The 23,971-nt window shown below is 34.5% G+C and overlaps 1 protein-coding gene across 5 annotated transcripts in view; it reads left to right on the forward strand.

Moving 5' to 3' along the window:
• Positions 1 to 23,971, forward strand: part of LOC143249147 (potassium voltage-gated channel subfamily KQT member 1-like) — a 100,242-nt gene that overhangs the window by 22,863 nt on the left and 53,408 nt on the right. For 4 of the 5 annotated variants that reach the window (XM_076498547.1, XM_076498548.1, XM_076498550.1 and 1 more), the window contains exon 1: positions 21,267 to 22,779. The exons of the other annotated variant lie outside the window; for it this stretch is intronic. In XM_076498547.1, coding sequence (XP_076354662.1) covers positions 22,448 to 22,779 — 332 coding nt within the window. In that variant the 5' untranslated portion in view covers positions 21,267 to 22,447. Of the gene's footprint in view, positions 1 to 21,266; positions 22,780 to 23,971 lie in introns of those variants that run through there. 5 annotated transcript variants of the gene reach the window in all.

Here is a 23,971-nt window from a genome sequence, read left to right on the forward strand (position 1 = left end):
TACGAGAGCTATCTGCGCTAACTGCCCCTAATTTACCAGTGTGAGACCCAGTACTAACTCTTAGGCTGAAAGAACGAGTAGGTATGGCAATAAGGAAATTCGAACCCGCGAGTCTCAGATTACGAGTCGAGAGCTCTAATCACCTGACCATGCCTAGCCTGTTGAGAAGAAGATGATTTTTGTTAGATTTCGCATATTTATGTGAATAAACGTCTGTAACGAATACTGCCAGAAATACTAAATAGGTTAGGTTTGATTGAAATAAAGCTTTGGTAGACGGTTAGTATGAAGATTATGCTAAAAAAAAAAAGATAACTACTGTCCTCCCCCACATCCGTGACTCAACATTAAGTTTATCGGTGTTCAAAACCGTGGTAAGAAGAACACAGATCGTCCTTTGTTTAACCTTGCACTTAGCAACAAAGGAACAGGAACATTACACTTATTTAACGAAAATGCTTATTTCATGAATTTTATGAAAACTCTGCTGAGCAACTAAAATATTAGATTATTGAGAGAAAATGTTTGTGAAACTCACAAATATAAAAATCATGACTCAATCATTATATATCACGTATATATCAGAGAGGGTAAACTGAAACTCATTACTTTAGAGTTAATAGAGTATAAAGTTAAAAATCTCTAATTGTTCCAATTAGAAAGACCAAACAGGAGATTTAATTAGCGTAAATATTTGTTATTTGTATCTTAACAATCGTTATTTCAGGTTTGTTTGGTGCGAAAGTTTGTTAATCTTACATTTCACACAACTTAAAAGGGACAAGAAATAGTAAATAAGTTTTGTCAGAAACTGTAGAGAAAATCTAGAGCAGCAAAACTTTTGATTTTTTCCTCTATTTCCTCATACAAAATTTACCAGTACAAATACCTGCGTTAAACTAATACGAAATTGTGTCACCAGAATATCATTATTTATAATCTTTTTTAGCTCACACCCGTTAATCTCACTGCGCATGCATTTGGTCAAAAATAATTAGTATTATTATTCCAACACATTGTTTTAAATGTCTTTATTTATGCTTTTCAGTAGAAAGAATCCAAACATTTCATCTTTATAAAGAAAACGTTTCCTTTCTTAGAGTACAAGCTGTATTATTCACAAGTTCTACTGTTTTACATAATTAACGCTAAGATTGCGTCACAAATAAACAATGTGTAAATAGAATTTTCACTTATTTGCTAAATACATATATCTTGTATTTAGTCTCGTACACAAACTTAAAATTTACTTCACTGAACTAATTGAGTGGTTGACCGAAACAGACAAACTGACTAATTTTTCACTAATTACTTCTTCCTAACTAACCGACTCGCTACTAATTCTAACGTAATTATTTTTTTATAGGCGGCTAAAAAAGCTCTAAAACATTAAAGAAATATTCGGACGTTAAACCATATGTTCATCACATAACATCAAACTTCCCATTGCTGAATAACAACACGAATGTTCAAATGGAGAAAAAAATTAGTCTACGACACTCCACCATAGAATTTTAGAGTTCTTTGAACAATTTTGTTAAAGAAAGAAGTCCTCCGCTGAGAGAGTGGTAAAACCTGTAGATTTATAACACAAAAATCAAGGGTTCGCTTCAGTTTCTCTCCGTTGATACAGCAGATAGCCAGATATGGCTTTGCTATAAAAAAACACACACACGTATATAAAGAAAATAATTGCACATGAAAGTTAACCTGATGTCACCCCAACAGTAGTTTTGATATAACCTTTTGATGATTTCATTCTTGGTGTTACTCTAAAAGTGGTTTTCATAGAAACCTCGAACTCTTCAGGTGGCTGATGTACCTCTCATAAGGGTTTTTTTTAAAGTCAGCAATTACAATTGGTTTTTCTTTCATTGCCATTATTCCAAAAACGGTCATGGTAAATTACACGTTGCTTAGCCTATGCTTTTTGATTATTTAACTCACTTCGTTGATTCTTTTGACTACAACAAAGGGTCACTCCCAACATATGCTTAAAGTCCTCTCTTGTGATATGGATTATATAGATATACCATACCACCACGATGAAAATCCAGTATTATTACATAGAAACTTGTATCCCATCACGAGCTATTTTAAACATTTCTTTGATAAAGTCATATGCGTCAGAAGTTAGTTTCCTTACACTCACTACAAACTCTGTGTAAGACTCTTCTAAGTGACTATCCTCAGAATGTGATTACAACAAGTCTAATGATGCTAATGGCAATTTTGGTTCAAACACAGGTGACTCTGATGTTGTTCTTGTGGCTATATGTAACAGGAATCGGAGTTCTTGATTCCACACTCTCTAATGTTCATCCACGCAGATTAGTAACTCATTTAAAATTATATTGTTATATATATCCACTGTTCTTTCAGAATAAAAAATGAATAGCTGTTGACTTGGTTTTTGTTTGTTCAAAAAACAATGTACGATAAAACGTGCTGCATACACATGTTCCTTAAATGAAAATGTTAAGAGAAACTATTACAGAGAAAGGCTTAAAGATAAGTTTAAACACTGTATCTTTAAAATATCAATAAAAACATAAAAAACTCCTGCATTGTTATAGCTTTAAATCTGTTCTTTCTAAACTTTCTATCAAATACAAAAACGCTCTCAATGTTAATGCTGTTTTTTTGTATCTTTGTTTTGGAATTTCGCACAAAGCTACTCGAGGGCTATCTGTGCTAGCCGTCCCTAATTTAGCAGTGTAAGACTAGAGGGAAGGCAGCTAGTCATCACCACCCACCGCCAACTCTTGGGCTACTCTTTTACCAACGAATAGTGGGATTGACCGTCACATTATACACCCCCACGGCTGGGAGGGCGAGCATGTTTAGCGCGACGGGGGCGCGAACCCGCGACCCTCGGATTACGAGTCGCACGCCTTACGCGCTAGGTCATGCCGGGCCAATTATGAGTAGAAAAACATTAAATCAAAAACTTGGAGCCTCATGTGGCAAATCCTGATGAAGTTTAAGTAAGGTTGTATGTGTGTGTTTTCTTTTAGCAGAGCCATATAGGGCTATCTGCTACGCTCACCGAGAACAATCGAACCCCTTATTTTAGCGTTGTAAATCCGTAGATTTACCGCTGTACTAGAGGGGAACGTTTAAGTAAGGAATATAAAGTAATTGATTCATAAATGAAATACAGCTGTTGGTTGACAAAGGTTTTCCTAAACTGAAAATGTGAAAACTTTTAGGTTTAAATTTAGTGTGTAATGGATTTCCTGTTATACGTTTAGTTTAATACCTATGTTTGTTTCAGTATAGTTTTGTTTATGCATGTGATGTATATTGTTGGATGTGTATCGTGCAAGTAAAGCCTGTTCTCGAAATTTGTAGAAAATTCTTGACAATAGGAATCAACAATATTTATTTTACGAAGACGCTAGTGTATTTTTGAATAGTGTTGAATGTTCGAGATTGAGTGGTATATAAAACCAATGCGCCGAGAGAATATTATTTTTGTTTAGTTGGCTACAGTCAGTGTGCTATAGGCTTCGGAAGCCATAATTGTGATTAACGCCAATTAATCAGAAAACTACATAATTTAACCAGGGACGTTTATAGATTTCGAACGTTACAAATCGTTTATCTTCAGTGAATTCAATTCGGACGTTAGTATTTTTACGAAGACATTAAATATCTTCATCGGCAAAAGCCAGCGGCGTTAGTCCAACTGAACCAGCTAGCTTAAACGAGGTGTAAAAATATCAACTCAGAATGAATTTGTTTTTCATGGATCTGGATCGTCGACAAAATATTCAGTTCTACACCAGACATAAGACTCAGTATTGTCTGTAAGTCTGTTAAATTGTTGTATATAAATCATTATTTTAAATAACTGTTATTATAAATTGTATAGTTGTTTTACATTAAAATATACTTATATTATGAAAGAAAATTGTAGTGTCAGTTTTGTTGGCAAATATCATAAATTTAATACATATTAACATTTAATAAACTTCTAAATTCAAATTTCCGGGTTTTGAAATTGTAATACGTAAGATATGTAAAATAATAAATTGGAAACTCATCCTAGATAAATTGTAATACGTAACAAGTGAAAAATCTGTATCTCATGTTCCCTTGTCCTTCAATGTAATCAGAACTAATGCTGAATTCATGGTACTGTCCTGCCGAGTTTCAGTGTAGTTTTGTAATTCTGCTACAGGTTTAATCATGAGTCAAGAAACATAAACTTGTTTGTTGAACGATTTTTTCTCAGGTTGACTTTCCATTTAAGAGTTTAGAATAGAAAGACAAAAACAACAAATTTAGTTAGTTTTTTTGCTTTTGAATGTCGCGCAAAGCTACACAAGAGCTATCTGCGCTAGCCGTCCCTAACTTAGGTGTATAAGACTAGAGGGAAGGTAGCTAGCCATCACGACCCACAGCCAACTCTTGGGCTACTCTTTTACCAACTAATAAGGGGATTGACCGTCTCGTTATAATGCTCCCAAGATGTTTGGTTTGACGGAGATTCGAACCTGCGACCTTCAGACTACGAGTTGAGCACCTCAACCACCTGACTATGACTTAGTGTTTTTATTAAAGAACCATTCACAGAGTAACAGTCAATGATTTAATATTACACTAGTGCCATTTATAATATGTATTATATGAATTTATAAATGATGAAAGAGTGGAGTGTGTGATTTTCTTATAGCAAAGCCAAATCGGGCTATCTGGTGAGTACACCGAGTGGAATCGAACCCCTGATTTTAACGTTGTAAAGCTGTAGACCTACCAGCGGGGGGCTCAAGAGTAGATATGAGTAAAGAAACTGCATATTATGACCTGTTATTATCAACAATTAATGCTCAAAAGCCTTATGTTCATACATATATCTAACGGTGTATTTGATGATGTGTGATGTGTTGAGTTATCATTTACTTATCGTAGTGAACGCACACTCACGTAGTAGTGAATACACAGCATTGATGATAGTAATGTATTCTTCTGAAGTAATATGCATTCCACTGCTGCATGAAGCTTAGCCTTGCTATTTCGATTTGTACTTGCTAAGGATTACGAATAATTGGCGGAACTCTTACAAACCGCTATAGTTTACAAATAGTAAACCAAATGATAGATTGAACTACATATTTATTTTTATATATTTGAAGAATACCACACATACTTTTTCCTACAAAACTATGAAATACTTGAATTTCTCAGTTACATCAGTTATCTTCATATTTAAATACATATGTACATGAATGACTTAGCTAGTTGTATATCACACTACATCACTCACCTTAAATGCTCTTAAATCAGTATGTATACGTTCACTGAACATACTCGCCCTTTCAACCGTGAGAGCGCTATAATGTTCAGGACAATCCAACTGTTCGTTGGTAAAGAGTAGCTCAAGAGTTGACGGTGGTTGGTGTTACTAGCTGCCTTCCCTCTAGTCTTACACTGCTAAATTAGGGACGGCTAGCACAGATAGCCCTCGAGTAGCTTTGTGCGAAATTCAAAAACAAACAAACAAACCTTCTAGGGTATCAATTCTAATTGAGGAATGGCTAACACATGTGACTTTTGTGTAGATTTACACAAATTTTCCAAACAAAACAAAAAAAACTGAAATTCAATAGGCCGTCTAGTTCGATTGCGCAACATAGCTCAATTGAGTGTTAGAGTTTAATATCTACATGTTTACGTATTACTCATTGCTTGCGAATTCAAGTCAACAACTATTTGTCAATCTCAGTAGTTAAATAATTAAAGTCCAGTGTTGTAGTATGTTAAAACAATTTCAGACTTTTTTGTTTATGCCGCGTCAAAATAACATTGATAATAATTTCTAAAATAAGGTGTTATATACAACAATAATTTCAGATTTTACCCATGATGTATTTTTGTAGAAATGTATAACACCTATACTGTTGATTTAGTGCATGAGATGTTTGTAGTGTTGTCCATTACATTCAACCTTTTTTTTTGTAACTGCTATTTGGTATTTCTGAAACACTTTGGTTACCTTTAAGCTAATTGTAAGCACAGATTTCAGTGTAGTCCACAATTCTGAGCAAAGAAACAAAGAGAATGTAAGTAGTATTAGATAAAAAGACAAAGGCAAGGCCTATCGACAATGGACAATTATTATTATTGTGTTTCTTCTAGGTCCATTTTACTAAGGCTTCAATTTGAGCAAATCAGATAAGACATAATAAACGTAACTTTATTAACTCAAAAACTACTCAAGAAACCCAAACAGAGGATTTAGCCAATGTGTTTCTCATTCAGGTAAGAATGTCTATTTAAGTCATCATGGTTTAAATCCAGTTTGTGTACATAACCAGTATTATTCTCTTTTGCAATTTAAACCCAGATAGTGTTTTCACATTCCATGTCCTTAAAATTAACGCAATATGAAGACATTCTTTGAAATAACTAGACATTTTATCATTACCCATTGTTGCTACCGATTTCTAAATTTCAAGCAAAGATACTCGAGGTCTATTTTCATTACCAGTTCTACCTTTAAATCAAAAGATTAGAGGGAGAGCAACTAATCAATACCAGCCACCACTGACTCGAATGCAACTCTAATCAAATCAAATAGATAAATTTGACCGTCACTCTTGTGACATAACTAAAACATTTTTGTTTTTGAATGTTAGGAAACGCAAATCACAAAACCTCATATCTGCAATTGGAGTACGCTAGCCAATGGACCACGCTGGTCTTATCATCTATTGAGACCTAATAATGTACAGATTGTTGTTGTTTGTTATTAAACACAATGTTATGCAAAGGGCTATCTTGACTCTGCTCACCACGAGTATAGAAACCAAGTTTCTAGTGGTATAAGCCCACAGGCATATCACTGTGCCACTGGGGAAACATATGTATAAACTATCTTTAGGAGCAAAGATATTGAATTTAGATAAGAAAATAGTGGACTCGAATAAAAAGAATAAATCTTTACGTTGAAACACTATGGATCAGAAACTTTAAATTATGTGTGTTTATCTGCATTAAGTTAAGTTGTGGAGTGAATATTGATAGCTTGTAGTTTCAAATTCATTGAAGTATCGCTTTCATCATCACTAGGTTTAGGCATACAGAAAGTAGTCAAATCTATCGCTATGTTTCTGTATTGAGGGCATGGAACATCAAAATTCGTTGCATGATTTATATAGGAAGATTTTTTCAAGTTGCTCTAAAAACATTATTTGTTAAGACTTAAGAATCCAAATTCTGTATTTACTTTTATTCTTATGACTATACACAACATATGGGTGTGTGTATGTTTTCTTATAGCAAAGCTACAGTGGACTATCTATTGAGTCCACCCAGGTGAATGGAGCCCCTGATTTTAGCGTTGTAAATCCGTAAACTTACCGCTGTACTAGAGGGGGACTATAGCATATGGAAACCGTAAAATGTATATCTAAACTTTTTTTAGAATAAATAAGGTATAAATAAAAATACCAATTAAGTCTATAATATTCTAATTTTAGTAAAATCACTAGTTTTGACAAATAAAATACTTTTATAAGTAAATAAAACTTAAAACAAAGAATTTTAATGTTTTACATCAGGGGTCACCAAACTTTTTTCACAGGGGGCCAGATTACTTGGGGAATGAGAAGTGCGGGCCGCATGATCATTATGTTCAATACTCATAAGCTAGAAGGAAAGCTTTCTGTAAAAGACTTAACACTAAGTTTAGGATACCACATTAGCCATGTGAGAGTAGCATGTAATACACACATATAATAAAAAACAAACAGAAATACAACCAACATTTTTATTTACCAAAAGGTTAATCAAAGAAGGTGACATTAGCAAAAACAATTGTCACATCGCACATAGTGACTACATATCTGAATTTAACTAAGCCGCAAAAAAGTTAGTGAGGTTTATGAAATTGGCGTTTGGCTTTTAAAATATCTTCAATATTTGGTTTTGAATTGCTGCATCTAATCATTAGAATTGCTTTCAAATGTTCATCAATCAACCTTGATCGATGTACCGACTTCAGATACTTCATTTTTGAAAATGCTTGTTCACAGACATAAGTTGTTCCGAATACTGATGCCATACCAGATGCGAACTGCTTCAGCTTTGGAAAATCATCTTCAGGTATGCAGCTGTAAAATTCAATAAGTTGCCCCCTCTCTGTGTTTCTCTTTCAACAAGTCATTTCCTTGTAAATCGATGACCTCAAGCTGAAGTTCCACTGGCACGTCATCAATGACACAATCAAAAGGGTTCGGGAAAAGAAGAATGTCACTTTCGATTCTGTCGAGATCCTAAAATCTCTCTAAAAATGCTTATTTAAATCACCAATAATCTTTTCTGAAACTCCATGTTGACATCTTTTGTGTTTCCAGCATGAAACTCATTGAAACACTGAAAATAAGAGAGATTTCCTCCTTCCAAATGTGCTTCAAACAATCACAGCTTTCTCCTAAATCCTTTAATGATTCTATAGAGATCACAAACAAGGTTATTCTTCCCCTGAAGTTTCAAGTTCAATTCATTCATGTGGGATGTGATGTCAACCAAAAATGACAACTTTGACAACCAGGTTGGATCCGACAGAAGTGGATCGGCTTTCTATTTCTTGATAAGAAATATATCTATTTCTCTTCTTAGTTTATAAAAAAGTTCTTGCTGATGTGTGATGCAGTGTATGAATATAGCGTTTGGGAGTTGAAGATCTTTCAACTGTTTCCTGATCAGCCCCACCAGACCCTTCTTTACTCCAGCCATGTTTTTTCCTCCATCAACTGTTACACCTCTAAGCTGATTCCACTGAAGGTTATAGTTTTGCAAAGTTTTATGCACTTCCATGAAAATGTCTTCTCCAGTTGTTCTTCCGTGCATGCTGCAAATTGATGCCAACTCTTTCGTGATCTGAAAGTCCAAGTTAACTCCACGAATGAATATGAGAAGTTTTGACGTATTCGAGAGATCAGTAGACTCATCTAGTGCCAGAAAATACCATAGGAAGTTTCTAGCTTTTTGGCGTATCTGTATTGCGATGTTCTCTCCAAGTTCTTCTGCTCTCCGTACTACTGAAGTTGCTGAAAGGCTGATACTTTCAAAGAAATTGGCTTTTTCAGGACATTAGGTTTGAAGCCACTACACAATCAAGTTAAATTATACATGTACTAAAAAGAAAGAGGAGAGATAAAAGGCTTAGAACTGAATACAAAGATTTAATTAAACGTTCCCGCTGCTTCTTCAGTTTCCATCTGGATGATTGGTCAGTAAAACGTCGCCAGTAGCGCATTCTGTTATTATAATTGGAAGAAGACCATAATGTTTGTTGAATTTCGCGCAATGCTACTCGAGGGCTATCTGCGCTAGCCGTCCCTAATTTAGCAGTGTAATACTAGAGGGAAGGCAGCTAGTCATTACCACGCACCGCCAACTCTTGGACTACTCTTTTACAAATGAATAGTGGGATTGACCATAACATTATAACACCCCCATGGCTGAAAGGGCGAGCATGTTTGGTGCGAGGGGGATTCGAACCCGTGAATCTCTGATTACGAGTCGAGTGTTTTAACCATCGGGCCGTGCAGGGCCATCGCAAAAGTGAAAATAGGGAGTACAGAAGGACTTAACTTTCACATATTATTTCTAGCCTGAAATACGGTTTCTCGTAGTAGAAGTTCGTAGAAATACTGCTATACCTGTTGGGGGGAAGATATAAAAAAATGAAAAAGAGAAGTTAGTAATTTCTTTAACTGCCTTATATACCAAAATAGGTTTTGTTCTGTTGTACAAATAAATATTTTTTGAAGAAGTGTATGAAGGTGAAACTGTTGGAATTGATCAAATAATCTAATCATCCGTAGAAAATATTGAAAAAAAATTGAATTTAGGTTATCATTTTTAACCCTCTCTCCTTCCCCCAAGGGCAGCGGTAGGTTTACGGATTCACAACGATAAAGTGAAGTTTATGATTCCAATCGGTGGGCATAACAGATCATTTGATGTGGCTTTGCTATAACATATACACATACGCTGTTATCAAATCATAAATAAACGCTTCCCTTTTGTTGTTTTTAAACATGTAAACTCTTACTGCTTAAATGAAAACATCCCCGCTCAATTTCGTTGATGAAAGTAATAGCTTACAGGTTTTTTTTTAATAAACGCTTTTTTTTTCTGTTTGTTGTTTCATATTAACCTTTGATCAAAGTGAGCTACCTGCTTAGATCAAAGCTAAAAATCATCTGATGATCAGTATAGATCTAGCTAATTTTTTTCATCATTTCAAGTCCCTCGCCTTTACTGGTATTTTTAGCCCAGAACCTAATCATACTTGAAAAGGTTGTACCAACTTAGCAAGCCTAAGTTAGTCCTAAATCGGCAGATCAAACTAGGTGTGTAAAACAACCTATGAAAGTATAACTAATTGTGTGTTTTTCTTATAGCAAAGAGCTATCTGCGGAGCCCACCGAGGGGCAGCGAACCCCTGATTGTAGCATTCTAAATCCGTAGAGTTACCGCTGTACTAGCGGGAGGCGTGTATAATTAAGAGAAAATAGATAAATTAAATATTCTAACTAATTTTTTTTTGTGAAAGTAACGTAATTACCAATGTTTTCTTGATAAAGTTGAACAAATTTTTCTATGAGAAATCACTCTAAAACTAAAACAATAAAAATCTGTGATGACGAGAAAACTCACTTGTAGAGAAAAATATATATGTAAAAACGTCTGGTATGGGTTGAGAAAATTTTTTTATGTAGAGGAGCGAACAACGTTTCGATCTTCTTCGGTCATCGTCAGGTTCACTATAATTTTATTATAACTTGATAGAACAAAACAGATTTTACGATCGTTGACTATCTATTTTATTATTATTCTAAGCGAAATTTATAAAACATTAAAATACACCCTATAACACAGTATCCATTGGATGCCATTTTATAAAGAAAGTAGATAAACAAGTATCAGAGAAAAATATTACTAAATAAAAAAACTATCCAACGCTGCGTATTGAATTTCAAAAAAGAAACCAAACAAGTTTGGTTCCCCTTTTCCAAGCTCTGTACCAGCCATATACAGAAGTTTTTATTTAGTAATATTTTTAATACGTATATATGTATATACATGTAGATTGTTTTCAATAATATTTAAATTATAAGGTTATGTGCTTTCAAATTTTACAATATTTTAAAGCAAACTTCAAACAACAGTACAAAGAGGAATATTCCTGAAAGATACATCGAATATCGAATAGCGATATTTTCAAGTCCAGTACCAGCGGGGCTCACGTATCGTATCATATTAATTTTTTTTTTTTGGGGGGAGGTTGCTTTTTATGTCTGGCAATGTAAAGAACTGTTAAAATCACTGTTATGTACGGAATCACTCAGTCTATCTTTATGATGCATAGTAAGTCCTGGCGGCATTGTTTACATAACTCATACGTTACTTGGATATTTCATAATCAAGAAAAAACAGTTACACAAACAATTTGTTGCATAAATAGTAAAGAATTTTTTCTTAGAATGGGCCTCATCGGTATTTCAAGGTTTAACTTGTTACAAAGCCAACTCAAGTGAAGTTTTTGAGGAACAGTGGTGCGAAAGGGTCCGTTTTTAATGTGTTTACGAATCGAAAAGTTTGTTATAAGTTAAAAGTATAAGAAAATGATACAGTGTAATTATGTTCTGTAACTATAAAACGTGTTAAATATTGTAACCTTTTTTGATGCATTATGTTTTGTTCTAAAATATATTTTCGTTTTTCCAAATTAATAAACTAAAACCCTCTGTTGCATTTAACTATTTAAAAAATAATACAGGATAGAGTAAAAGTAAATATATTTGGTTTTAATAATAGTAATGAACGACCTTATAGCACTAAATTGTGGTGTTTATTTATTTAGATGCAGAACGTTTCACTTTACGGCTTCTTCACGATTGCACTCTAAAACACAGACCGAATTCGTTTGGTTTAAATAATAAATTTCATTACGATGTATAACATGTATTTGTGCAGCATGCATTTGAAATATTTAATAATAAAACTTATTGTTGAATTAATTAACTACTAACAGAAGTTAACAAAAGTTCTATCAAGGTTATAAAGTAAAATAACAAAAAGACAGGCCAAAAAATAAAATTAAAATTATAGGCGCCATCTTTGGCCACATTCATTTACGGTCGTAGTTTTTCGATGAGAAGAACTTCTTTGAACTTTCTGTCAGTGTACTTGATGAGGATTTGTAGAGAGAATGGTGATTTTAAATTAGTTGTTGCTTGTCCATGATATTAGTTAAAAATGATCTGCAACTGCACTTCTTTCATGTTGTTATTTGTAAAGAACGTCAATATGTTTCCACATTCTTGTGTGTATGGTCATTTTGGCTCGTCCTATATGATGGCAGATGTTACATGTAAACTGGTAAAAAACACTGTAAACAAGACACTCATTTTGAAATTGTAAACATGTTTTTTGTAACAGAGATGGCTTTGTGGTATTGTATGGCAGTGAACTGAGATTTTCGAAGGTGATTTTAGAAAATAACCTCGCCGTTCTATAACTTTAATCTGCAGTTTGGATTTCCAGTTTTAGTGGATGCTCTTGGAGAAACTGTCATGCGAAATTAAGTGTTAAATAAAATAAAAAGAACAATTTAGTTCACATTTACGCCTAAGTACTAAGTATTTTGATATAAGATAACACTATGTAACACAAATTTTGTTCGTGGATAGTATGTGTTATTTCTTAATTGTTTATGTTGTAAAAGTACAAAAAATGGCCATTAATCCCTTCAAACTTTGCTTTTGTGACTTGGATAATGAAATTTAAAAATTAACCTATTTTCTATGTAAAAACGGGCAAATTTGGACATTTTCATTTACATAAGGTCTGAATAAAACATCATATAAATCAAGATGAACACGTATTTATACTAATGTTATACAGAAATGTTTAGAAGTGAGTAGTTTTTCGAGATTTGCGACTGTAATGTAAATCACTTTCACATACCAGCCCCCAAATATAGTCTCCCATCGTGTTTTCGTTACACGCTTCTTGATAGCGTGTATATCTTGGTGGAAGCGCTAGCCTTTCTCTTTGAGGTGCACCAAATGAGCCAGGGGAAGAGACGGATACTTATTCCCGTTATGGAGCACAGCTTCGAGGGTTCTAGATGAGCTATTAATGAAGAGACGCCACTTGTTCGTGTCACAGGCAATTCCAATTGCCTCGCACAGACCGGATACACTGTGGCAAAAGCAGAGCCAATCTTCACGAGTGAAGAAGCTTGAAAAATGTCGGTGACGCTTCCTCTGACTTGCGACTTGCACTCTGCCGGAGTGGGTACAGGGAGCTCAGAACAGTATGGCACTGGGGCGATTGATGATGGAAGGTCCGGATACACGATAGTAGATGTATTCTTGCCAGCCCGAAGTTTGGAAGAGTCCAACATGCCGAAGTAGCGATTTATATATGCAAAAACGGCTCGTTTGGGTTCAGAAAATATTTTACATAGAAGAGCGAACAACGTTTTGACCTTCTTCGGTCATCGTTAGGTTCACGTTGTTCGCTCTTTTATGTAAAATATTTTCTCAACCCAAACGAGCCGTTTTTGCATATATATTTCTCTACAAGTGGGCTTTCTCGACATCACGAAGTAGCGATTGTTTCAGTGGTCAGTGGATTCACGCCAAATTCTTGGAATAGCGAACTTCATGGCTCTCTTTTCCCTTCTGTATCATCCTGCAAAAGAGCAAAATAAAATTGTTATTATGAAGAATAAATTTATTTCACCCACAAGTAATGTGTAAGAGGTTCATGCAAAATATTTTATATCTGGTATTTTTGTATACTATTGGAAGTTGAAAAAATAAATTGAAAAATATTTAAGTTTTAAAAGGTCTAAAATTTGTATAATATAAAATCTTCCTATTCAAGCAAGACAATTGTGTCCGTCTTACCTTCTAGAGTGTTTTTGCAGTGCTCGCAGGTAAAACGAGGTGCATAGAGTTTGTCTTGATCCCCGAAAGGCATGCCGAAATATGCCTTGTAGGCTTCACACATTTTAGCAGATGCTGTCACATTATTTTTTCGCTCTTGTCTCGATAAATTGGCCACATACATAGCAGAATGCGTCTGGAGAATTCTTGCAGCTTTTTGATGCCATCTCTGATAAAATCAGATAGGTCTATGTGTTTACTTAGGCAGTTAGAACTAAACAGAAGTGGTGAGTGTTGAGCCCCTGTATGTATATTATTGTGGAACGTTTAGAAAATCCTGAAAGATTCTTGAACAACATTCTAGAAATTTCTTGAAAATTCTTGTAAGTTCGTAAAAATTCTTGAAAGTTCTACAACATTCTAGAAATTTCTTGAAAATTCTTGTAAGTTCGAAAAAATTCTTGAAAGTTCTACAACATTCTAGAAATTTCTTGAAAATTCTTGTAAGTTCGAGAAAATTCTCTATCAGCTACTCAGCACTGAATCTACCTGGAATGTTCTTAAAATGGGTAAATTTGAAATGTTTGGAGAGAAAAATAGGTCTTTTCTATTTACTGTGACGTACAGTGTTCGAAATAAAAAATGTGCTACGAATTCACTGGAAAAATCTAAGTAAATCTTTGATATCAAACTTTTATTTGTTTTTTTTTTTGATAGAAATACAATTAGAACATAATTCCATGATTTAATCAGAAATACTGACCAAAAGTTCACATTGCAAAAGTTAATCTTACGGATGGTCTAAGCAGCGTGCTACGTTTTTTTATAATTTATTGATAAATATCTCTCATACAAGCTGTTTCAGAAAGTCACAGAAGTAATAGATAACCAGCATATATCAACACCTTCAAATTATTTCTAGTTAATTAAATACCTAGTTCATTTTATTTTTAATAAGGTACTATACATTTTATGTTCATGCACTATTTTTATCCCGTATATGAATTATTATGTATGTATTTATTACGTAGTTATTTCGCACTTGATATATAATAAGATTAATTTTCACATAGTTCATTTTCGAAATATAGCAATAAAATAATGAACCTACTTTGTGTAACAACGTTATCTAGTGACAATATATAGAACTGGTCTGATGTTACAGCTCACACTATTTCTGTTATCATCTGATACTTTACTGATATAAAAAATATATCACTGACATTCGGTATTAAAATATGAGATCAGAACATATTGTATTATACCAATGGCTATTGTATGATGAAATAGTTCATAAGACTGTGACGTTCATAGACTTGTCAAAATTACAGCTACTTATTTTAAACCTCACCTTTGAAAAATGTAATTTATTAGAGAGTAAGGGACCCCTAGAATTGGAATACTTAAATTAAGAAAATGTAAAAATAAATGAATAATACCACAATCCTGAAGTGATAAACAATTTTCCTATGAAATCTGGGAAATAAAAAAAATGGATGTATTGTATGAGTTTCAAGATCATTCATGTTATTTGTTGGACTTCAGTTGTAGACACAAGAATAAGGTGTTTCTTATTCACTGTAATGACAACCAATTTTTTAAAAGAAATAGATGGAAACTGTAAACATAGGCATTAGGTGTTCAAAGTGTAGGCTATGACAGATCGGTTAACACATAAAAGACTACAGGAGTAACTTCAGTACTCAAGCATATAGATTTTGTCAGATAATATACTTTTAGTGCGAAACCAACTATAAATATAATTTAAAATACCAGGTATAAAGGCAGTGTGAGGACATCAAACCATGATATCTTTTAAGAATGCTCCCGGAACAGAAGTGTCTATATTGTGTGGGAAGCCAAAATCACAAAATGATAAATTTAAGTGTTTTTTCCAGACTGGGTTGTGTGAGAAGACATAACAGTTAATAAGTGTTATTTGAAGAGTCAAATGTTTAGGTTATTCGATAAAATAGGCCAATCAGTGGATATTATGCCAGGAGCTAGGTGCTCAGATTGTGCGAGAAGACAAGGCTTGTTGTTAAGTATTATGTCGGGAGCCAGGTATGTAGATTGTGGGAGAGTACAGCCCAGTCAGTATGTGATAAATATTTCATACATAATTAAAATAATCAAGCACTCAAGTTGTAAGTTGGTACAGAAAAAGATAGCATGAGGGACGTTAAAGACCAGACGTCCAAGTTTGTGTAAAAAGATAAGTAAAATACGTACTAGCCCACAGGTTTGCAAGTTGTTTCAGAATATCCGAGAAAAATGTAAAGAAAACTTAACAGCGATATTCTTATGAAACGCTGGAAAGTTTATAAATCAAAAATAACTAAGAAACACGACGTGAATTTAAGAAGGGTTAATCAAACTTTATAAAAGCAGCTGCATATGCTAATGAAGTGGAATGCCGCCTCAGATGTAGCTGTAACGCTACAGGAAACATGGTTAGCATATATATATATGGCTTAGGGCGAATTCTCGAGTATTCTACACTACAATTTCGCTTGCCTCCAGTGGTATAGTGATATGTCTGTGGACTTATACCGCTAGAAAACGGGTTTCGATACTTATGGTGGGCAGAGTAGAGTTAGCCCTTTGCGTAGCTTAGTGCTTAAATACCAAACAACAACAATTTCGCTACTGATAGACCTATGACTGAAAAAATATAGCACAACTTTTCTCAGCAAATATATTCGAATAAACAGTTTGTTTTGTTTTTCAGCACCAATCCGACAAAGGGAACTGAACCTTAGATTTTCACATTATAATTCCATAAGTTTACTGCTGACTGACTAAAGCAGGGGTTCCCAACCTTTTGACACTCGCGACCCCTTACCTAAAAGTTTGAAACCCATGTGACCCCCTACTTAGGGCTTAATATCAGCAGCTTAATTTTTCTTTTATTTTCTGTGAAGGAGAGGGAAAGAAACATCTAAAAAATATTTAAAAATTCTGTAATTATTTATTAGCAAATTAAATCACATTGGTCCAACCTGAATTCACAAAAAAAACATATATTTCTTATAATAATATTAACATAGGTTTGAACAGCTATCCAACCCAGCTATTGAGGTGCCTAATGTTGCATTTCAGCAGCGAGCTTTGAAATTTGTGGCCGAGCGTTTGTTAGAGCCAGTCTCGTGTCATCTCCAACATCCAATCTGTTCCTATTCTTTGTTTTTATATTGACAAGAGTGGAAAATCCTGCCTCACACAAGTAGGTAGAAGCAAATGGAACAAGGACACGTAAAGCTATCATGCTGACTTTGGAGTATGACTGATACATAGCGCACCAGAACTGAGTCACGGATTTCACCTTGAAGAGATCACGAGCTGAAGAGTCGCTCCTTATATCCAGAAATTCATCTTGGATATCATCTGGGATGCTGGATACATCAAGTTCAGTACAAAATGGGTTCCTTACCAGGGCCTCCTGTTCCTGTGATAGCTCAGGGAAGTAACGCTCGACTTCCTTTTCTAGAGACTGAAGATGTTCGGTAACCTCATCCTTGAAGAACTGATCCAGTTGGACCTGAGACTCATCCGTTACTCCGCAAAGTTTTTCAAACATAGCGATGTTTCCAAGATTGGTTTTTCGACGCCAGTTCTGCAGTTTGGAAACAAAGGTCCGAAGACTATCTTGAAAAAGGAGAAAGGTGTTTCCCTTCTTTGAAGCTTCAAATTGAGCTTGTTCAGCTGGTCAAAAATGTCGGCTAGGTACGCAACCTTTTTATTCCATGCTTCATCTTCGAAGTGAGCTACAAGATCTTTCCTTTCTTGAGTCTCCAGGAATAGCTTTATTTCATCTTCCATTTCAAAGACACGATTAATAACGTTTCCTTTCGACAACTAACCTACTGCTGTGTAGAAGAGAAGGACTTCGTGGTCAGCATTCATGTCTTTGCATAGTTCTTTGAATAGGCGAGTGTTGAGTGCTTGAGTCTTCACATAATTTACAATTTTGATTACAGATTCAAGCACTTCCTGGACTAAAGGAACTACATTGAAATAACAAAGAGACGTAAAGCCTCGAGTACATTAATTTTATAAACAAACATTCAATATACAGTGAGTGGTGTTAGCCAGTAAAAACCATAACATACATAAGACTGTAAAACGACCAAAACAGCACACCACCACAAACACCATTGTTGCTGCTATTACCAAAGTTCGAAAGCTGGTCGATTATCGTTGAGAAGATATCCACCTGAAATATGTTAACAATTTCAAGAGGTGTTCACTTGGAACGTGTTGACAATTTCAAGGAAGGAAGTTCACTTGCAATATGTTAACAATTTCAAGAAGAAATATGCAGTTGGAGTATGTTAATTTCAAGAGGAGATTTTCACTTGAAATATGTTAACAATTTTAAAAGGAGAAGTTTACTTGGAATATATTAATAATATAAAAAGGGAAATGTATTTTGTTTAAATTATGTAAATTATCACGATATAAACACACACATATATATGATAGTAATGTATCTATTGTATTAAATCTTATAATCATCTATATTAATGTTGTCAGAGTTTCTAAATCAAACTAAAATTTTTTGGTGAAACTGTGTTTTACCATTTTTATGAGTTGATCGTTTCTAGAACAAACTGTACTAGTTCTTATTGAATAATTGCAGCAGTCATAAGTATAATTATAAACAAAGTTTAATTGCTAATATCTCTGATGTATTGTTATAATGATAGTCCTGCGATAAATTAGCTGTAATTCTATGGATTTATAACGTTAGAACTCGTGATGAATAGAGTGTAGATAGCGTACTTGTAGCTTAATTCTAAAAAATAGCTACAAGTTGAAAAGATAATAGCTTTTAATTTAAGAAAATATAGCCAACATATGAAAGTTGTGTTGATATATAATTAACTTTTTTTATTTGAATTCTCCCCAGTGGCACAGCGGTACATCTGCGAACTCACATCGCTAGAAACCGGGTTTCGATACCTATAGTTGGCAAAGGACAGATAGCTGATTGTGTACTTTTGTGCTTAATTCCAAACAAACAAAACCTTTCATCTGAAATTTTAACTTTGTTCTTTATTGATATGTACACCTTTTTTCATCTTTTGTTTTGTTATTTCTATGTTTGTAGTCAAGTACAAAGATGTAAAATGGACTAAAAAGGCTTGCTGGCTCTTTTAAGTCAGTCAAGAAGCTATGCTCTGAAAACATCTTGTTGGAAATATTCACACCAAAACACAGTAAACTTCTGTTACTTCGAGGTTACTTTCTATGCTACTTTGAAATCCTCACGAGGAGTCATTGTTAAGAGGGATTTGAAGAACATCCCCTAGTCAGAGATACTCACTAGATTCTCCACCCAAGACGTTTCTGCAGTGAGGCATATCTCCACTCACAAGGACGATATTATGCTGCCTACCAGTGCTCTAATTATGACTGACAGGCGGTTTATCTGAACTGTAAGGCATGGCCATATGTTCCTAATCCTCTCAGATGTTTCCCAGTGTCAGTGGTTTGGTCACTCAAAAAAATCATGACATGGCTCTTTGACATGTGCTCGTTGCGGTGACAAAGACCATGATGCTTATGAGTGTGAACTGGACCCTCACTGTGCTAATTGTAGTGGCTTTCACCTCTCTTACTTGCGTTCTTACCCTAGGTGGGCAGAGAAGAAAGAGATACTGCGTTTGAAAACAGTTCACAACAGTTCTTACCCTAAGACTCGGAAATTATTGTCCTCACCAACAACTCAGACGTATGCTGCTGCACTATGTTCCAATGCTCTCGTGAAGTGCAAACAGATCTTTCTGTACCTTTAACAGAGCTATTTTAAACCATTTGCAGAGTCTTTTGCCCTCTTTGGAAAAACGTGCTGGCAAGTCCACGTCTACTCCTGTCCTTCTTCCCATAATTCCTTCCAGTGACTGCTCGGTTCACTTCCTTCAGCCCCTACTTCTGACATATACGCTCGGGTTCATATTCTTCGGCCCTGAATCAGTTGCTGGAAACCAAATCTATTAACAGAGACTTGCCTATATGATCAAAGGCAGGATCCATGGACGACGAAAGATCTCCTTCTAATAAAGAAAAACGATGTAGTTGTAAACCGAAGTTCTTGTATTGAATACTCGGCTCCGCGCCGGTTGGCAATCGACTTGGAGTGAGTAACGTGATAACAAACATATCCAGATCAAACCTTCTATTGCTCTTTGGCCGTCTTGTTTTCATAAAGATTAGAAGGAGGAGTTATCTGGCAAGGCTATACATTGGTTACAGTTTTTGACTCACTGTTTTAATTTATCTGGAACTGACGCATCAATATGTGGCCTGTGTGACACTCAAGTCGTTATAACCCACGTTTTACTGTTGTGCCATCGTTACGACTCTAAATAACGGCACCATTGTATACATGTTTTGTCCCAATGTTTAACACTGATACTGTCGTTGGCGATGATGACACTGTCCACATTACTTGTATTTTTAAATTTTTAGGTGTCATTGGCCTTTTTAATTATATTTAAGTTTTTACTTGGTGTTTGAAGTTTCTTTAGTTTTACCTTGATTAATTTTTACATTTTAAAATGTTTTTATTTTTACGGTTTTTTTACCCAGTTGCTTTTCGCCAATAAACGTCAAACGACCAATCAATATTAGCGTGAGATTTTATTCAGCTCTAAATAGAATATAAATCTGCAACAGTCCAAGATGAAATGAAGGTCCCTGGGTGGGTCAGTGGTAAATTTTTGGATTTACAATGCTAAAGTTCGAGATTCTTTTCTTCACGATGGACACAGTGCAGATAGTTAATTGTGTTGCCTTGTGCTAAGAACTAACTAACCAAGTAAAATGATGGAGAAATCACATTGATACTATTCATGTGGTCGTAACGTGGTACAGAAGTTAAGATTTTTAATAGTCCAACACATTAGGAAAAGGACATATATCACTTGATGTGCAACACTGTTTGATACAAGTAAGTTTTATACTGATAAAACAACCTTTTTTTTTTTTTTTTTTTTAACTAAAATCTTCAACATGGCCGTGTGTATGAGATTACTTTATTTTAACCAAAAACTCAAACTTAAGTTCCAAAGTAATGGAGGTTTGCTAATACATTATAGGTATTTCTCATACAGTTCAGGTGTTCTGGAGACCGTTTTACTGACTTCGTAGAACATTGCATGCACGGCGCAACTGACGACTTTGCTAGTAAACAGCTGTTTCAACATTCCAGCTAGGAGATACTCTCTACAAATTAGTGTAATTCTAAAATTCAAGCATGTGATTCGCCGTGTTACCGTGGTTGCTACTCGGTGCTTCGTAAGAGATGCACCAGAACTGTTTTTTTTGTACATTATAGTTGGTACCATGAAAGTAACGTTACTTATACAACCTGGTTAAAAGCAAACTTGATAAATGCACTAAATGTATGATAAAGAAAGTGTTAAGTTATAATTTTGAAGGGAAAAGGCTGTTTCTTTAACAGGATTGTCAGTATCCATGTGCTTCGGTAAAATTTCGTCATATATGCTACAAACAATATTATTGTTCTATATGCAAAATTATCTTGGACATGTTGATCTGACAGCTTTTTCCTTTACTACCCACTTACGAGAGAGCTAGAACCTTAAGAGGCTTGAAATTATATTTTAGACTTACTAAAATAGGATGTTGAAAATTCGAAAAGTAAGAGCATCGTTAGTCTTAGGTCTTACAAAAAAAAAAGTTAATGGGAACCTGAAAGTAAACAGAAGGTATTGATTGTTAAAGTGTACCAAAAGAGTTAACAAAACCTAAAGGTCAAGACTGACTTATGTTAGAACTTAGGAAAAATACCAACAAGACTGTAAAAGAAAGAGCACCATTGCTACATAAATTAAGCCGAAACACTAATGAGAATGTAAAGAAAAGAGCGGCGACAGTGCTGGGATCTGTAGAAAGTCCAAATGAGATGTTGAAAATTCTGAGATTTTTACTACACCTGAGCAAAAATGGTTCTAACAAAGGTCCTGTTGAGAAATGACGTAAACTAAAGGGTAAAATAATACTGTTAATGTGAACAGAGAACTCAGATTTTAGAAGTGATTTTCTTTTCTGGAGAATTTCATTACGGTGTTTGGGATTATATATCAGATCTTATGTATTAGATTACGTAGAACATGAAAGGTAAAATAAACATAATTGTTGGAGTCAGTTGTAGTTATTTTGAGAAAAATGACACTTATTTAGGCTTTGTGTCTGTATTGAAGTGCAGTTAAAGGGAAACATCAATAATTCCAGCTATTTCGCTTAGCTCAACCGGAAAGTTAGTGTGAAAGCTAAGAGTAAGAACAGTGATGTGTACAAACTTATCTCGAGAGTTGATCAGAGCATATTTATTATTTATTCAATCTTACATTTCGTGTGTTATAATGAATTTGAAGAACAACGGTTCTGCTTAAGCTCCGCTGCAGAGTTACCGTAAACTTAAACATTACAGTTTTGTATTGGCTTATAAAGAAATATAACAATAGTTTCGAACTGCTCAACTTTAACACGCTATAGGTATGGCTTTGGCGAGAATTGTTTCAAAAAAGTGCCAAAAACAACATCAATCCTCAACTCACGGTGCAAATCTATGTAAAGTATTGTCAAGAGAAACGGCTCTTTCGGAACAGCCTTCTTTCAAAAAGGGTTTTAAAAATGTACAACTTCGATCATTGGAAAAGAGGAAAGAAACAACTAGTTACCTGAAGGAAAGCGGTCTGGATTTATCGGGTGATCATGTTGTGTCCACGATCACTTTCAAGAAGTTACGACTCAAGCAGCTCCAGCAACAAATTTACAACTTTCTGGAGAGACCACGGGGTTATCAGGCCTTCATGTACCAGTTTTGCTTGTAAGTCGAAACAAATATAAAGCTAAATTATCAATGTGAGTGATTGTTAAAAACCTAGTGAGAGACTAAAAACTTGAGTTAAAATTATATAAGTTATGTACTTAATAATATAAGATGTATGTAAATTTAAATTAGCAAGTCAGGACCGACAAAATCAATGACCAAATGTCTATTTTATTAATTTTGCGCAAAGCCACACGAGGGCTATCTGTGCTAGCCGTCACTAATTTAGCAGTGTAAGACTAGAGAGAAACCAACTTGTCATCACCACCCACCGCCAACTCTTGGGCTACTTTTTACCAACGAATAGTGAGATTGACCGTCACATAATAATGCTCCCACGACTGAAAGGGCGAGCACGTTTGATGTGACGGGGATTTGAACCCATAATTCTCAGATTGGTCGAACGCCCTAACCACCTGGCCATGCCGGGCCGATCAAATGTCAGTGTATCACAGTTGGTGTTAATTTGTATCTCATTGATAGAAAAGATATATTTATTTCAGAGTCACGAATTTAAGGTCAATAAGGTCAATATAAATTACTGATATTTTGTACATTTAGTGTTAACATTTTGTACAACAATGATATTTCATATGCAAATAAGGTGATTTTATAAAGTATTTTATCTTGTTTGATCACTCTAACAATAACAAAGCTCACATTGAATATGTTTTTGTCTGAAAATCTTGACGTATTACAACGTTACTTATAAAATCGAATAGCAATAAAAGAAATATACCACTGAAAGATATATACCAGTGAAAGATATATACCAGTGAAAAAAAGAGAACTAGGATATCTTAATAATTTATCAAAATGTCAAATAAACAGACTGGTTATGTGAACTAGCTTGGAACAGAAAATGTATTCATACAATAATCGTAACATATTATATATACGATCAAAACATTAATAAACAAGCATAATAAGACGAAACTATTTAGCACTGTGAATATTATATATGATAAAGTTGGACTGTTCAATAAATGTTTTCGTCTGTATGGCTTTATTTTATCCTTGTTTCGTGTTCTGTAATTCATGAAATTAATTTCATTACATCTGGAGATATCTTTGCGGTCATAAAGGTAGCTTTGAATGACAATTTTGTTATTGTGCTTGCCTGAACTACTTGTTTCCTTTATTTCTTTATTTAAATGTTAATATATTATTCAGTTTTTATTTCTACGTC

Source organism: Tachypleus tridentatus, chromosome 4 (genome assembly GCF_004210375.1).
Source record: "Tachypleus tridentatus isolate NWPU-2018 chromosome 4, ASM421037v1, whole genome shotgun sequence".
Classification (NCBI taxonomy): Eukaryota; Metazoa; Arthropoda; class Merostomata; order Xiphosura; family Limulidae; genus Tachypleus; species Tachypleus tridentatus.